At 42.3% G+C, this 18,338-nt stretch overlaps 1 protein-coding gene across 3 annotated transcripts in view; it reads right to left on the minus strand.

Moving 5' to 3' along the window:
• The window catches only part of lg29h8orf34 (linkage group 29 C8orf34 homolog), a 168,809-nt gene that overhangs the window by 85,732 nt on the left and 64,739 nt on the right, over positions 1-18,338 (minus strand). For all 3 annotated transcript variants that reach the window (XR_006080322.1, XR_006080323.1, XM_042308945.1), the window contains exon 7: positions 12,275-12,441. Coding sequence is in view for 1 of the 3 variants with exons in the window: in XM_042308945.1 (XP_042164879.1) it covers positions 12,275-12,441 (167 nt within the window). In the remaining 2 variants the exon portion in view is untranslated. The remainder of the gene's footprint in view (positions 1-12,274; positions 12,442-18,338) is intronic.

Consider the following 18,338-nt stretch of genomic DNA (forward strand, 5'->3'; position numbering starts at 1 on the left):
GTTGGTGATAAACACATAGATACGAAAGACAACACAAACACTCTGATTACTCAGGAATGACCTCATAAAGTCTGTAACTCACTGTTTGTCAGATGCATCTTCATTTTGACGCTAACAGGGGCCACCCTTTCTCCTATAAAAACACCTGAGAATGACATTGTGGATTTTTATCACGAGAAGAACAAAGGTCACACACAATGCACAATGTTGCTGGCAAAGATACTGTAAGATGAACAAAGGCCTTTTCATAGATATACAAAACAGATGTATTTATTGTCTATGGGTCTTTTCAGGTATTTAGTCAAGAACACTCTTCAGACAGATCATTCTAGGCACAAGCATAAAGGTCCTTTATCCTCAAACTTCTCTATTTAAATAAACTATCGGTGTTTAGCAATAATATTACAGTCCATTCATATAATCTGTCATTCCAAGACCAACCCCTTCTATCCGTAAACTTTGAGACCAGTGAGTGTCCGATTTTTTCCCAACAGAAAACACTGTAACACTGAACTTGCCCATCAGTGTTGTATTTGCCTCCAGTAATACCACTGCAATTCACCCTTCAACCAACCCATCCATCTGCACATGTATTATTTTACAGGGCCTCATAATGGCAGCACTTCTTTTCTAACTGGGGACTCTTTCTCCCATCAAACTATATAGTATCAGAGCCTTTAGTCAGAGATGCTGTCACCCTGCCAGCCGTTTCCACCCCCTGTACTTGACTTGATCTGATGTGATTTAGTACCGCTGTAATTCACACTACTAACATGCCCTTCTCTTCTCCTCTTGTGTCTTTTAACAAACAACGATCCCTGATGATACGGCTCAGTTGTTTGTTTGCGCTGTTGCCGGGGCAACTGTTGTGTCTCTGGTTGTCAGGGCAAGGAAGGAGAGGGGGAGGACTGGCGTCAGGAAGTTCAGAGCAGGGTGAGGTGTCTGCCAGCCCTGGCACTCTCTTTCTTTCCCCCTCTCCCGCTCTAGCGCTCATTCTCTCCCGCGCTCTCTCTATTCTAAATACAGAATAGAACAAAGAGATATACTGATATTGGGGCTGGGCTCTGAAGCTCGGCAATTGGACCAGATTTTCTCACTCACTCACGCACGCACGCACGCACACACACACACACACACACACACACACACACACACACACACACACACACACACACACACACACACACACACACACACACACTGGCCTTAGTATTCTTTGTTTTCTTTATATATTTTGGTTTGGTCAGGGTGTGACATGGGTGATGTATGTGTTTTTGTACTGTCTAGGGGTTTTGTATGTTTATGGGGGTGTATACTATCTAGGTGTTTATGTATGTCTATGGTTGCCTAGATTGGTTCTCAATTAGAGGCAGCTGTTTATCGTTGTCTCTGATTGGTGATTGGAAACCATATTTAGGCAGCCATCTTCTTTGGGTATTTCGTGGGTTATTGGGTCTGTGTTAGTTGCCTGTGTCAGCACTATATTAAGCTTCACCTTCATTTTGTTGTTTTTGTAGTTTGTTGATGTGTTTCTTCGTCGTCATTAAAGGAACATGTATTCATATCACGCTGCTTGGTCCTTTTGCTTGGTCGGTGAAGAGGAGGAGGAGGAGGAGACCAAGGCGCAGCGTGATATGAATACATGTTCCTTTAATGACGATGAAAAAACACAAACAAACTACAAAAACAACAAAACAAAGATAAGAGGATAAAAAACAAAAGAATAACAATACAAACTGAATGACTAAAAAGGTGTGTTTTAAGATCTCTTTGAAATATGTCCACAGTTTCTGCCCTCTCAGGTTCTCTAGAAGGCTATTCCAGGGGCATAATAACTAAAGCCTGTCTCTCCATGCCTCTTGGTCCTAGGCTTTGGGATAGTTAAAAGGCCAGTGCCAGAAGACCTGAGGGACCTACTGGGTACATAACTTAAAAGCATGTCTGACATGTATTGGGGAGAACAATCATGGATTGATTTAAAAACAAACAGAAGCATCTTTAAATGAATTATAAAACTCAGGCAGCCAGTGCAGAGACATTAAAACCGGTGTAATAAGTGCTCTCCTTCTGGTCTTGGTCAGTACCCGTGCTGCAGTATTCTGTATGTTTTGCAGTTGACCAATGGCTTTCTTGGGTAGACCAGACAGGAGAGCATTACAGTAATCAAGTCTGCTTGTAATAAAAGCATGGATAAGTTTCTCTGTATCAGCCTGAGAGAGAAACGGCCACACCTTGGCAATGTTCCTCAGGTGGTAAAAAGCTATTTTGGTCACATTCCTAATGTGTGATTTGAAATTGAGTTCAGATTCTAAAATAACACCTAGGTTTTTTACCTGGTGTTTTATCTTTATTGTCGTGAATTAAAATGTGTGGACAGATTCTCTCTCTGTGCTTTGGCTCCAACAATAAGTACCTCGGTCTTGTCTTGATTTAGCTGGAGTAAGTTGTGATCCAACCAAGTATTTAAATCACTAATACAGTACAATAATTTATCTATGGAGCTAAAATCCTCAGAAATGTAAAAGTTGTGTATCGTCTATGTAGCAGTGAAAATCAATGCTATGCTTTCTGATAACGCTGCCAAGGGGGAACATATATAAACTGAACAGTACCGGACCCAAAATCAAACCTTGTGGAATGCCACATGTGATATGTATTCTCTATGAGTTATGTTCACCCAGGGTGACAAAAAAAACTCTTGACCAGTTAAATTACGCAATTTCAATCTCCTGCTGTCCTCCTGAATCCTCTAGAGAGTAAGGGTACACTTACACCCCCCCCCATGTTCGGGGGACCCCCGGCCGGGTGGTACAGAGCACAAAAGCGCATCTGTTCATTCACAGAGGGGGTTCTGATATCTCCTGTACGAATATATGACCTTAATAGAGTGTCCTGGTGGCGTGTTTGTGTAGGGGGTTTATGTTTTGTTTGCAAATAGGAACAGGGTCACTATTAAGCTCCGGTGAGACCGAGGACAAGGGTAGTGTGAGTGCTCAGTCCAGACAACAACCGCTTTAATACAGTAACCTTATCTTACCTACATGTTCATTTAACGGTAAGGCAGGAGATGGCAGGGAGACTTCATTGTCAGTTGGAGAGGAGAATAAGTTATTGCAACATGGCTGTATGTCGCTCTGGATAAGAGCGTCGGCCAAATGACTAAAATGTCATGTAAATGTAACGTTTCGGAAAGGGGTCAGCTGGAGCCCTCTCGGGAGGAACTAGCCCTCTCTGTTGTTTTTCTGAACTAACCATAGAACAACACAGTGCTGCCAGCTGAAGGCTGTTTCTCTCCACCAGCTCAACTTGTTACTTTATTAAGAACTGTTTCTGTGTGTGGTTTTACCAGCATAGTCTGTGGAGACGGTTATGCTTTCTCCTTGTGTACTTTCCAGTGGTTCATAAAGCCTGTGTCACATTAGTTTCCAGTGTGGATTGTGCTGCAGGTAACACTAGGCATAAGGACATATACTTGAATGTGATGTCATATAAATGAATGTGATGTACTAGCCTCTGAACCCCCAGTATTTGTCCCTGTCTATAACAGTCTATAACACACTTACCTCTAATGGTGGAAAACACAGACAGACAGACACAGAGACAGTTTGGTTGACTATTTGGCTTTTACAAATAACCATTCAAATAGTCAAATAAAAGTACTTGTTTTGGGCTGTGTATTTGAAAATACTCAAATGCATAGAAAAAAGTATTTGAATAAAAAATACACAAAACCACATGTATTTGAACCTAGGTCGGATATACACATGCACACACTACTGGCATACCACCCTCCCCCCGCAGGGCCACCAACCCCCGCAATAAAAAGGTTGTATAAAATACTATATTCTCCCTGGAGGTCGTTGCCATAGAATTAGGAATTAGAATACTACAACTGACATGAACATTCTTATGACGAGATAAAGGTCAGCCATTTTGGTCAGGGAGTTGGTTTGCCACTGCTGTGATAAGATATGTGTGTGTGTGTGTGTGTGTGTGTATACGCATGAACACCTGGAGTGGGCTTGTCACAGAATATGATAATAATTCCTGGGAAGGGCTGTGGCAGTCATGAAATTTCGGCAGCCAGTGATTGTCAAGCAAATCACTGTCAGTCTCATGGTAATTGACCGTAAATGAACATAAACACATTGATGCAGACCTTTGGAACATCTACATTTTATTTAGCATTTACATTTCATTTAGCAGACAAGATTTGCTTACAATTCTGTTGCATTATTTTATATTACTTTATAATATGAAGAATACAATTGAACATAGCTGAATAAAATAGGAAATATATTATCTACAAACCATTTGAGGGAGTGAGCAAACACGTCTATTCTCTGTTGAGAGGTTAACAAAGAAACAGGTCCTCCTATATGCTTCATTTAGAGTTATTTATAGAACTTTAGTTGTGATACAAATATTGGGCTATAATGTTTAGAATTTTAATACATTCTAAGGCTGCATGAGGCGACTACAATTATGATTGAAAAAAGTTGCATGAAAGGCATGAGCTCTGCTTTGTTTTTAGCGCAGGCTGTACACACTTCATCATCAGTCTTCATCAATTTGACAAGCGCTTGATAATGCCTCGAATTTCCCTGCGGCATCCCCTTTGTGTGGTTATAATGCTTCCTGAACAAATCCGTGCCATTTGCGGACAGTGTCTGTTGTGCCCTTGGGCTGAATATAATCATTATAATTCCCTTCTCCCATCTGCATGCTCCAAAGCACCTCTCACTCAAATGGCTCTCCGTCACATGATCGGGTCTTTCTCACAGGCTACAAGTGAAGACAGACACTTCGAGGACACAACTGTGTGCGTCCTCATCCAATTCCCGAGGCGTATATTCAAGATATTGGAAGAACTGTCCACATTTACTTTTCGTCAGCCAACAAGATGAGTAGGCCTAACGAACAGCAAAAGCACCAGCCTATGTCAATCTACTATCCCCCATAGTACAAGTTGACCTATTCTATTCTGTGCGAGAAATAAATATTCCAAACACAGTCTGGGAAGGTTGTGGGATGGGATAGATCTCAAATGAACACAACCACTAGCATCACAAATGTGGCTCACATAACAGATCAGAACTTTTAGCTTGAAATATTGATAAACTATTAGCCTATTTCTCCACGTTATAAGCAGAGGAAATGGGCACATGGCAGTAGGCTTTAAGCAGGAATGTTCCATTAGCTGGAAAACACCATTCTCACAAGTGAACGCAAATGCAATTATGCATGTCATGTTTCTACCATAACGATGCATTGTTATGGTGACAATGATCTTCCCCAAAGGTGAAACGTATGTGCTGTGTATGTATGCCAGTTATGCTGTGTGCTTCATTTTAAGAAGTTATTTGGCCACTTTAGTCGGGATACAAACCCTACCAAAACATACAGTGCTGTGAAAAAGTATTTGCCCCCTTCCCGATTTCTTGTTTTTTTGGCACATGTCACATTTAAATGTTTCAGATCATCAAGCAAATGTTAATATTACACAAAGATAACCCAAGTAAACACAAAATGCAGTTTATAAGTGATCATTTTATTTATGAAGGGGAAAAAGAACCTTCATGGCCTATGTGACAAAGTAATTGCTCCCCCTTGTTAAATCATGAATTTACTGTGGTTCATCACACCCAGGCCTGATTACTGCCAGACCTGATGAATGAAGAAATCACTTAAATAGAACCTGTCTGGCAACGTGAATTAGACCAAAAGATCTCAAAAAGCAAGACATCATGCTACGATCCAAAGAAATTCAGGAACAGTTGAGAAACAAATTAATTGACATCTATCATTCTGGAAAGGGTTACAAAGACATTTCTAAAGCAATGGGACTCCGGCAAACCACGGTGAGAGACGTTATCCACAAATGGAGAACATTTGGAACAGTGGTGAACCTTCCCATGAGTGGCCGGCCTACCAAAATTACCCCAAGAGCGCAACGACGACTCATCCAAGAGGTCACAAAAGAACCCACAACAACATCTAAAGAACTGCAGGCCTCACTTGCCTCAGTTAAGGTCAGTGTTCATGACTCAACCATAAGAAAGAGACTGGGGGAAAATGGTTTCAATGGCAGATTTCCAAGGTGAAAACCACTGCTGACCAAAAAGAAAATAAAGGCTTGTCTCACTTATTACAAAAAAAACATCTTGATGATTCCCAAGACTTTTGGGAAAATATTCTGTGGACTGACGAGACAAAAGTTGAACTTTTTGGAAGGTGTGCGTCCCGTTACATCTGGCATAAAAGAACATCATACCAATAGTCAAATATGGTGGTGATAGTGTGATGGTCTGGGGCTCCTTTGCTGCTTCAGGACCTGGGCGATTTGCTGTGATTGATGGAGCCATGAATTCTGCTCTCTACCAAAAAATCCTGAAGCAGAATGTCCGGCCATCAGTTCATGACCTCAAGCTGAAGCGCACTTGGGTTCTGCAGCAGGACTATGATCCAAACTACACCAGCAAGTCCACGTCTGAATGGCTTAAAAAAACAAAATGAAGGTTTGGAGTGGCCTAGTCAAAGTCCGGACTTGAATCCGATTGAGATGCTATGGCGTGACCTTGAAAAGGCTGTTCATGCTCGAAAACCCTACGATGTGGCTGAATTAAAACAATTCTGCAAAGAAGCGTGGGCCAAAATTCCTCCACAGCATTGTGAAAGACTCATTGCCAGTTATTGAAAATGCTTGATTGCAGTTGTTGCTGCTGAGGGTGGCACAACCAGTTATTAGGTTTAGTGGGCAATTACTTTTTCACATAGGGCCATGAAGGTTCGGATAGCTTTTTTCCCTAAATAAATAAAATCATCACTTAAAGACTGCATTTTGTGTTTACTTGGGTTATCTTTGTGTAATATTTACATTTGTTTGATGATCTGAGACATTTAAATGTGACAAATGTGCAAAAAAACAAGAAATCAGGAAGGGGACAAACACTTTTTCACAGCACTGTATATGCCTATGGGCTAGGCTACATGAGGTGTGTGACTATGATTTGCCTTACTGCATTCAAGCTGTTCATCATTCACAAGTGATAATATCTCATTCACAAGTGATAGGCTAATATTGTCACCCATCAGACTATTCTTGATTTAATCTCGTATTTACATATCCTGAATAATATATGTGTGAAATTTGTTTTGATTTAGAATGAACCATTATCATGTACCTGTATGGGAAAAATACATGTCATCTATGCACTTAAATAGCGAATGGAGGACGTTTTCCTGTGGTTAATTTTCATGCCAGCCAGGTGAGCTATACTCTTGTTTTAAAGAGAAGCAATGTGCTTAATATTATTAATGTTGCGAAATAAATATAGTAAGTCTAGACTATAAAAAGCTGATGGGATCCTCCTCTTTTTAACAGAGGCCATCACTGTTTTCTCACGCAATTACATAACTTATAGAAATGTTGCGCAACATGAGCTCATAGACTCTCATGAAGTGTTTGATAAGATTTTTGATTACATTTGCATTGATGTCAGCTATATTGGAGGGACAGTAGAGTGCTGAGTACCAGGCAGTTAGCAAGTTGACCATCAGCAGGATCAGAGCTTGGAGAAGCCTAATTAACGTGACTAAGCGATCACGTGGAATTTGACTGCCAGCATGACTCTGGTGTGGCTGGTGTGGCAGTAATACGTTTACCGTAAAAGCCCTATTCCTGGCTTGACTTAGTATCACAGTTGTGTGAGCAACTGGAGTCATAGAATAACAAAGACACTCCTGGCTTGGCATGCAGTACCCCATGCCAGCTCCTCAGTGCTTTGTTACAATATGGTGGTTTGGTTTGGTCAAAACAAGAACAGTGACAACACATGTCTACAGAAAGTGGCAGAGTCATCATTGCACCTGGTTAGTTTGGCACGCTGTGTGTGTGTTAAGTTGGTAACCCTCTGCTACACACAGATGGTGGAGTCTGGCAGAAGCTCAACGAGTGGGAGAGAGAGACACCAGTGGCCCAGTCTGAACCATAGAGAACAACAATAAACACCAGGGTCATGTTCAGCACGTATAAAGCGGACAAAAACAGAGGAAAACGGGGAGGTACTATCTGCAGTCCAATAAGAAATGCTTTTTTACTCTTCGTTGCGCAACGCTTTGCTACGGTATGCCCTAGTGAATACACCCCATGGTTCACAGGAGAATTCAGTGCCAGTCACTGGCTCCTACTCCATCTGTGGCCACTAGAGGTCTGTGTAACCTCATATACACAGTGACTCAAACATCCACTTCTCTAGTATGTTCACTCACAGATTGTTGTAACAATGAATGATCTACAAACTACATTCCTGGATCCATACAACTTTGTGTTCATCTCAAATGGCACCCTATTCCCTATATAGTGCACAACCTTTGACCAGGAACCTATAAGGAAAAGGGTGTCTTTCGGGATGCAACCTAAGAATACAGGCCGTGGCTGCAAATACAGAGGTTTCACCGCGTCCTTCCAGAAATCTCTTTCTCGAAGCTAAGGACCCGAATCACATTCTGCGCTTGCGTTATTTTATGCACACTACGTAGCTACTGCTCACACTCCTGCTCCCTTCATGTTTTTCTCTTTACTCACCCTCTTCTCAACCATGATGACGTAGCCTGTCTCTGCCTGTGTAGGGACAGCTAAAATAAAAACCGTGCAGCGATTTTAAATGAACATTCCAAAAAACAACCCGTCTGTTATAACGAATATTGCAACTTGCACAAGCAGGACGCAGTCCCTACACATCCACGTTTTGTGTGATCATGTAGGCTAATCTGTATAGTTGCTGCCATGTCGTAGCCACTAGCCAGAGTTCCTGAAAAAAGAACACTGATACTTTGACTGCCTCCTGCTTAGCCGATGCTTGCAACGATGATGAAACAACAACATTAATTGGCTAATTAGACTGCGTGTCTGTGTCTTGCTTGTGTTTGAAATGCTGCCTAGATAGCAGCGTGTAACACTCCAAAAACTGTCTGCGTTTTAACCTCATGCAGGCCCGACGAACCGCTATTACCGCTTCTCAATGGTCATGCAACTGCAGCACAAGAAACATACCCAGCTGTTCCACCTCTGGGCAGCCGAGCTGTATACAGCCGAGCGTGTATCTGGACCAGTAACCAGAGTCTGACAGCGGTGCGCTGTCCTTACATCTTTGTCAACTACCGCTTTAGACAGCGTACTATTTGTAATTGATCATCTTCATATCATAGTGAAAGTAGATGTAAAAAGAACGAGATGATGAGAAAATAATGTTAAACCGCTATTTTGACTGTAGTGTCTGTCTTGCTTGTGTTTGATATGCTGGCCTAAATAGCTGCATGTAACTCAGCAGCTAAGAACATGAAATCACAAGACAGCCTTTGCGTCGTGCTTAGGTTTGCAATACTGTTACAACAGGCGACAACGTTTGTACGAACATGCCGATCATGTTGTTTGTGCACAACATCAACATGACAGCTGCATGTAGCCTAACACCCCTCCTGAAAAAATAACATTCAATCGCGCTTGAGGCAAGGAATGCACAGTTCGAACATGTCGACTATGTCTTTAGCTTCGACTGTAAAAATAAAATACGGCTTTAGTGTGCGACATCAAGTTTCCCTCCGAGGGTTAAGAAATGGGCAGCAGAGTGGGCAGCAGAGTGGGCAGCAGAGTGGGCAGCAGAGTGGGCAGCAGAGTGGGCAGCAGAGTGGGCAGCAGAGTGGGCAGCAGCTACATAAAAGTAAATTCTGCACATGCAGAGAAATCTCTATCATTAGCCACAGCAAGTCAGGTTCCAGAAAATCTGGAACCGCAGCCACTCTGTTGAATATTATCTCCATCACAACTCCCTGAGTCCTAATCAAAACAGTGAGGCTTATCTGAAGTCAAGTTCAGATCGCATGATGTCCACTATAATTGCAATCCCCTGTTTTTGTCAGCTTAATTAAGATAATAGGACAGTCCTATTGTCACCAACCACTGGGCATCTCTCTTCTCGCCTTACCATCTCTGTATTTCTGTAGTCTGGAAGGCCATTAAGTAAGACTGATAGACCTCTCTCCCTCTCTGTCTACCAGGACCGGCCCAGTCTCAATGGTCTGTACCAGGCAAAACCCTTCACTATATTAGGCCAAGCCCTCACACGGAATCACAAATGACCTCATTGCATCATCCCCTCTGAACATCTGCTATCTGTGGACTAGACTGTCGGCTATAGCCGTTAAGAGTCAGACACACAGCTATCAGAATTATGATCAATCAGAGATAAGACCAAGCAGGGTCATTTCATATAATCAACTCACAAAATGCCCCTTTGATTAAATATGGTTTATATAGTGTGAAACGACCAACAGAGTCCTCTCCTTCTCGAACAGGGAAAACATTAAACATATATGAATAATTAGTCTACTTCAGCTCATCCAGACGCCACTTTACAAATGAGCACTCTGGATGTGCTGTGCTCTGCAGATGACACGGCCTTCTGAAGTGGGGGGAGGACATTTCTTTATCTGTCACTACAGAAGAGACTAAGGGGAGAGAGAATAAGAGGGGGATAGGGGATAGAGATGGTCAACTACTGTGTAATTGGACTCCTGCTTCCCCATCTGGGGAGAGGGAGTGGCCATGCAAGACACTCAGACAGGAATGAGCGGAAAGGATGTGGTCCGTTCTGTTCAGTACAACAAGTCGGTCTACACGCGATACAGAAAGTCATGCTACGCTAAAGCATTACTTTGGCTGATCTGTATTTGAACATATACTGCAGAGCAATAGGTGTTGGAAGAGACAGAAAGAAATAGAAAACAGCAGGTAATCTGTGGGATTTAAAGTAGCATTTTGTAAGGCTATGAGTCAGCTATTTCCCTCTGTGGGTGTGTGTTTCTCCCTAAGCATGAATGGAGTATCAGAAGAATGAGGCCTTTCATTACAACAGAGCCAGAGCCCAGGGATAATCCCCTTTGTACTTTATTCTACCTACCTACCTATCGCTGGAGGTAAGGATTATGCAGGAGAGAGCAGGAGAGAGCAGGAGAGAGAGAGAGAGCGGGAGAAAGAGAGAGCGGGAGAAAGAGAGAGCGAGAGAGCTTTGATAACAGAGAACACTACCTTTACAAGAAAGAGAACAAATTGAATTTGACATGAGACAAGATACCTCAGTGTCTGGTCAGACAAGGTGACAGGAGCAGAAAGAACAGACACCCCCTCACTGTGTAATCCAGGAAAAGCACCTCAAGTCACACAAGAAACCTCCGGGAATCAAAAAACACCCTCAAACAAAAAATATAAAGGAATATAGTGTTTGTTTGTTCACTCATTCATTGCCGTTATGAATTACAGCCTAAATTGTTATGAATGGTTGAATCACACATTTCTTGACCAACACACACACATACCACATACGCACACTGGTGCTCAGTGTGTTGGAGAGGGCATGATAACAGGTAGCTAAATAAATCTCAACCCCACAGTGTACTTCACATCAACGGAGTTGAGCTGCGACATCGCAAAGTTTTTATCAAAACTGTGGATTTGGCACGAAATTACTGAGAATAGCAATTACACAGAAAAAAGCACAGAGTTGAGTTTTACTTGGCCAGATAACAGGAGGCTGTAAGCACTGTGAAGAACACAGCAAGACACTTCTAAACCATTCTGTACTACCATGGAGTAGCTACACTACAGCATGGGAATGTGTGTGTGTGTGTGTGTGTGTGTGTGTGTGTGTGTGTGTGTATAATTTGTTTTGTTTCATCTAGTTTGGCTGTGGATTATCATGTATATGTTATTCATGGTTATCCTACATTTACTGTACACAATTTGTCTTGCCTCTTAGATTATTGAGAGAGACCATTTGCAATGCAATCATCTGTTGTCTAGAGCCTGACTGTCATATAAGTGTTTCTTATTCACAAAGGAAGGAAATTCCGTTCAGTGTTTATGAATGTGTTTGCCATATTCAGCATATCTGGAAGTTGTTGTTGTTGTGGAACTTGGTAGTCTAGTTCAGCCATAATGAAGACGCAAGCAACATCTTAAAGTCAGAATCAATGACCCTCCATGAAAATATAGTCATTATCTTCACTGGCATATTTGAAATGTGAATCAGTATTCAGTCTGGTTTTGTTTAGTAGTTGTTAGTAGGAAAATGGGGCTTGAAGAGCAGAAGATGTGAACCCATCGACCCCTGTGCGTGAATGCCTGTGTGTGTGTGTGTGTGTGTGTGTGTGTGTGTGTGTGTGTGTGTGTGTATGCGTGAATTTGTGAATGTGTAAGCACTTTTTCTGATCTTACCCAACAGTTCCATGGCATCATCCTCGTCCTCTATTTCCTCCTCGGTGAGTGAGGGGGCGGAGCTATGGGCGGAGTCAAAGGAATCCTGGGACAACATGGCCGCCAGGAGCTTCTTGTGGTGCTGCTGCTGCTGCTTCAAACCTTTACTCTTCCCCTCCATCTTCACACTGGAGAAAGAGGAAGGGGAGGGGTTACAACAGGAAAAAGAGAGGTTAGAATGGGAAGGGGAGGGGTTTTCAACCTGCCCCTGACAAAAGGAACACCTATGTGAGAATGCTATCTTTTGGCCTCCCGGGTGGCGCAGTGGTTGAGGGCGCTGTACTGCAGCGCCAGCTGTGCCATCAGAGGCCCTGGGTTCGCGCCCAGGCTCTGTTGTAACCGGCCGCACGGTGTACCCTCCGACACATTGGTGGGTTGTGTATCGGAGGACGCATGACTTTCAACCTTCGTCTCTCCCGAGCCCGTACGGGAGTTGTAGCGATGAGACAAGATAGTAGCTACTACAACATTTGAATACCAAGAAATTGGGGAGAAAAAGGGGTAAAATTTTTAAAAAAGAACAAAAAAAAGAGAATGCTATTTATTGACTACAGCATGGCGTTCAACACCATTAGTGCCCTCAAAGCTCATCACTAAGCTAAGAATCCTGGGACTAAACACCTCCCTCTGCAACTGGATTCTGGACTTCCTGATGGGCGGCCCTCAGTTGGTAAGGGTAGATAACATCTGCCACACTGATCCTCAACACTGTGGCCCCTCGTGTGTGTGCTCAGTCCTCTCCTGTACTCCCGGTTCACCCATGACTGCATGGCCAGGCACGACTCCAAAACCATCATTAAGTTTGCCGACGACACAACAGTGTCTGATCAACGACAAGAAAGCCTATAGGGAGGAGGTCAGAGACCTGGCGTGTGGTGCCAGGACAACAACCTCTCCCTCAATGTGATCAAGACAAAGGAGATGATTGTGGATTACAGGAAAAGGAGGACCGAGCACACCCCCATTCGCCTCGATGGGGCTGTAGTGGAGCAGGTTGAGAGCTTCAAGTTCCTTGGTGTCCACATCAGCAACAAACTATCATGGTTCAAACCCACCAAGACAGTCGTGAAGAGGGCACGACAAAACCTATTCCCCCACAGGAGACTGAAATGATTTGGCATGGGTCCTCAGATCCTCAGAAAGTTCTACAGGTGCACCATCAAGAGCATCCTGACTGGTTGCATAACTATCTGGTATGGCAACTGCTCAGCATCCAACCGCAAGGCACTACAAAGGGTAGTGCGTACGGCCCAGTACATCATTGGGGCCAAGCTTCCTGCCATCCAGGAAGCCACCAGGCAGTGTCAGAGGAAGGCCCTAAAAATTGTCAAAGACTACAAGCCACCCTAGTGATAGACTGTTCTCTCTCTCTGCTACCGCACGGCAAGCGGTACCGGAGCGCCAAGTCTAGGTCCAAAAGGCTTCTTAACAGCTTCTACCCCCAAGCCATAAGACTCCCAAACAGCTAATCAAATGGCTACCCAGACTAATTGCATTGTCCCCCAACCCCCTTCTACGCTGCTGCTACTCTCTGTTATTATCTATGCATAGTCACTCTACCTACATGTACTGTAGATATTACCTCAATTACCTCAACTAACCTGTACCCCCACACACTGAATCTGTACCAGTACCCCCTGTATATAGCCTCACTACTGTTATTTTACTGCTGCTCTTTAATTATTAGTTGTTTTTATTTCAACACTTATTTTTCTTAAAACTGCATTGTTGGTTAAGGGCTTGTAAGTAAGCGTTGTATTCGGCGCTATTTTTCTTAAAACTGCATTGTTGGTTAAGGGCTTGTAAGTAAGCGTTGTATTCGGCGCATGTGACAAATCCAATTGGATTTGATATCACAGACAAAAGGAGCAACCCAGACATGACACAGGGTGTATGAATCTAAAGCATCCATTTAGAACCTCCCCTCACCACCAAATATGGTGGTGAAAGGAAGTCCTGTGGTGGAAAGTGAAGATGGAGCTCGTTGAAAATGTTCTCATTGATGAAACATTCCATCTCAATACGGTTTTCTGTTCCTAAAAGTATAATCTGTTACGAACAGATTTTGTAGACTTGACCCTTTCTAAAGGTTGTAAAAAAAAATGGTGTTATTTAGAAGGAGTGCAAACGGAAATATGCTCTGCCCACCTCCTTGCTTGTCCTGCCCACTATGCTTCATTTGCTCCCTTTGGAAACGACACCAATGATACCTCTTGGTTTAGTTATCAGTATCTTTGTTTGTATGGTTAGGGCTTGTGTTAATCTGCTTCAATCATTTACTCCTCATCTTTTTCTTCACACCGTATAGACAGGAGGAGAAGTTAGAACATTGGGACATTGGATATGTTATTATAGCCACAGCAAAGAGTTTTTCCTGTTAAGTTTGCACACCCAGGAAAGCCCCAGGCCTTCCTTTTGGTTCTACTTAGTAAGATGCGATACACTCTATGGAAATGGTTTATTTCCCTGTTAGAAATACATAGATTCACCCCTATCAACAACATCTTTCTAGCTCCTAGACAGTTTTGCAGTATATTTTGTGTGTGTGTGTGTGTGTGTGTGTTATTTCTTACATTATTTGCTCGGAACGATTCTCAAATTATTACCTACAGCCCCAAAAATGATTTTGGATATTAGATTGGAGGCCACTTACCAGCATTTCGACCAGAAATTAGACTTCCCTGAATTGGATCCTTTGTTTGTACTCCCTGAGGCAGTTCCATTCATCCCGGGCGATGCACCAAAACGAAGACGCAGGAGAAAAGGAAGAAGAAGTGAGCTCTCCTAGTCAGACTCAGGAGGCGTGCATACCGTCCACCGCTTCAGAGTATATTACTCACTAACATTCAGTCCCTGGACAATAAAGTAGACAGGCTCAGGGCGAAGATCTCCTTTCAGCAAGACATCAGGGACTGTAACATACTCTGTTTTACAGAATCATGGCTCTCTCTGGATATATTGTCCCTGTCCATCACACAGACAGGAAGAAAGAACGCTCTGGGAAAAATAAAAGTGTATGTTTCATGATTAAATACCAATGGTGTGATTGTGGTAATGTTCTCCTGATCTAGAATACCTCACCATCAAATGCCGACCGCATTACCTCCTGAGAGAATTTTCTCTCGTCATTATCACTGCTGTGTATTTTCCCTCCAAAACCGACACTACGACGGATTCTTAAATAACTACACTGGACATTGTGCAAACTGAGACCACATTTATTGCAGCTGGGTACTTAAAATACATCTGAGGAAAACGCTTCCCGAAATGTTATCAACACATGTACTACTTGCGCATCGTACACTCTGGATCATTGCTATTCCCCCTTCCGGGACAACTACAAGGCCCTCCAAATAAAACTAATTTTCTCCTCCGCTCCTATAGGCAGAAACAGGAATTAGCTGTGGTAAGGACTGTTTAACGTGGGTCTGACCAATCAGAATCTACGCTTCAAGATTGTTTTGATCACGCAGACTGGGAAATGTTCCGGGTTGTGTCTGAGAATAGTATCCACGTACACACTAACTCGGTAACTGAGTTCATCAGGAAGTGCATAGGGAATATTGTTCCCACTGTGATGATTTGAACTTATCAAAAACAAAAACTGTAGATGGCAGCATTCATGCAAAACTGAAAGCAAGAACCACTGCATTTAACCAGAGCAAGGTGACTGGGAACACCGACGTGTACAAACAGACCAGCTATGACCTCCGTAATGCAATCAAAGATGAAAAAATCTTAACCCACACCCTAGACCCACAACAATTTGCATACCGCCCCAACAGATCTATGGATGACGCAATCCCCATCGCACTGCACACTGCCCTATCCCACCTGGGCAAGAGGAATACCTATGTAAGAATGCTGTTTATGGACTACAGCTCAGCCTTCAACACCATAGTGCAAACCAAGCTCAGCACTAAGATCGAGGCCCTGGGTCGGCCCTGTGCAACTGGGTCCTGGACTTCCTGATGGGCCACCCCCAGGTGGTGATGGTAGGCAACAACAACTCTGCCAAGCTGATCCCCCACAGGGGGGCATGTTCAGTAATTTTGATCCAAATGTGCAAATTGTCCAAACAGATCATCAAGGTAGAGGGATTATTTTAAATGTGTTATTGGACAATAAACAGATAAGGCTTATTAACCTATATGGTCCAAATAATGGTGAGCCAAGCTTCTTTGAATATATATATATGAGAATTTATCAACTCTACAAGCAACACTAGACTCTTTATTGTGGTGGGGGATTTTAGTACGGTTTTAAATACCTCTATGGACCGTAAAGGAAATCACACTACAAACTATCACCCTCAGGCACTTAAGGAAATCATGAATGTTAGTGGATATATGGAGGCTTAAATACCCTGACCTAGTGAGAAACACATGGCGGAGGCTTAATCAAGCTAGTCGTCTTGATTACTGTCTTATGTCATTCTCTCTGGCACCAAACATTTTAAATTGGGTTGATAGGGGACAGAATGTGGTCGGATCATCACATATGACATATATATTATTCTTACAGAATTTCCACGTGGGAGAGGATATTGATGAGAACATGTTTATAACTAGGACAGAAGCGTTTATAACTGACTTTTTCCAACATAACATAGGTACAGCAGATCCCCTTATTGTATAAGACACTTTTAAATGTGCCTTTAGAGGCCATGCAATTCAGTATTCATCTATAAAACAAAAGCAATTTAGATCAAAAGAGTCCATATTAACAAAGGAAATTGAAGGACCAACAGCACAGTTAGATTGCAATAACAACTATACCTTGGAGGCACAGAATAAGTTAGAGGAAAAACAAAATGAAATGGAGGAACTTATTCAAGAAAGATCAGTGTAATATATTATTAAAAAAATAAAGCGAACTGGACGGAATATGGGAAAAAGTGCACCAAATAATTTTTCAATCTTCAACATAGAAATGCTACCAAAAAAAACTTGTTACAAATTATGGAGTCACGCATGATTCACCAAATTATATTTTGAAAGAGGAAGTAAAGTACTTTGAGTATATGTTTTTGTTTAACCGAATCTAATTGTATGGATTTTTTCCTATTAATAATGTAAAATTAACATCTGTACAGAAAGACTCATGTGAAGGCAGAGGAGGAACTTCTTGATGCTATTAAAGCCTTTGAGACCGGGAAAACTCCAGGGCTGGATGGCATACCAGTGGAGGTACTGTATACCAAACTTTTTTTGATATACTCAGAGGACCATTATTAGCATGTTTTAACCACTCCTATATAAACGGTAGATTATCGGACACGCAACAAGAAGGTCTGATTTCATTAGTACTGAAACAGGATCCAAGTGGTATATATAAAGATCCAGTCCATTTTAAAAATTGGAGGCCTCTTACACTTCAGTGTTGTGATGCAAAAATTCTAGCTAAATGTTTGGAGCATAGAATTTAAAAGGAATTGTCAGATATTATTCATCCTAATCAGACAGGTTTTTTTACATGGATGATACATTGGAGATAATATAAGACAAGTACTGGAAACAATAGAATACTATGAAATATTGGGGAAACCAGGCCTGGTTTTGAAAAGGCTTTTGATAAAGTACGACTGGAGTTTATATATAAATGCCTTGAATATTTCAATTTTGGAGAATCTCTTATAAAATGGGTTAAAGTTATGTATAGTAACCCTAGGTGTAAAATAGTAAATAATGGCTACATCTCAGAAAGTTTTAAACTGTCAAGAGGAGTAAAACAAGGTTGTCCACTATCGGCATATCTATTTATTATTGTTATCTAATTAAAATTAGATACAATAATACTGTATTAAGGGATTAGAAATCCGTGGCTTGGCCTCCCGGGTGGCGCAGTGGTTAAGGGCGCTGTACTGCAGCGCCAGCTGTACCACCAGAGACTCTGGGTTCGTGCCCAGGCTCTGTCGTAACCGGCCGCGACCGGGAGCGACCTGAAAAAGTGTGTGCGAGCAAGGAGGCCTACAAACCTGTCTCAGTTACACGAGCTCTGTCAGGAGGAATGGGACAAAATTCTC

The sequence above is a fragment of the Oncorhynchus tshawytscha genome, linkage group LG29 (genome assembly GCF_018296145.1).
Source record: "Oncorhynchus tshawytscha isolate Ot180627B linkage group LG29, Otsh_v2.0, whole genome shotgun sequence".
Lineage (NCBI taxonomy): Eukaryota > Metazoa > Chordata > Actinopteri > Salmoniformes > Salmonidae > Oncorhynchus > Oncorhynchus tshawytscha.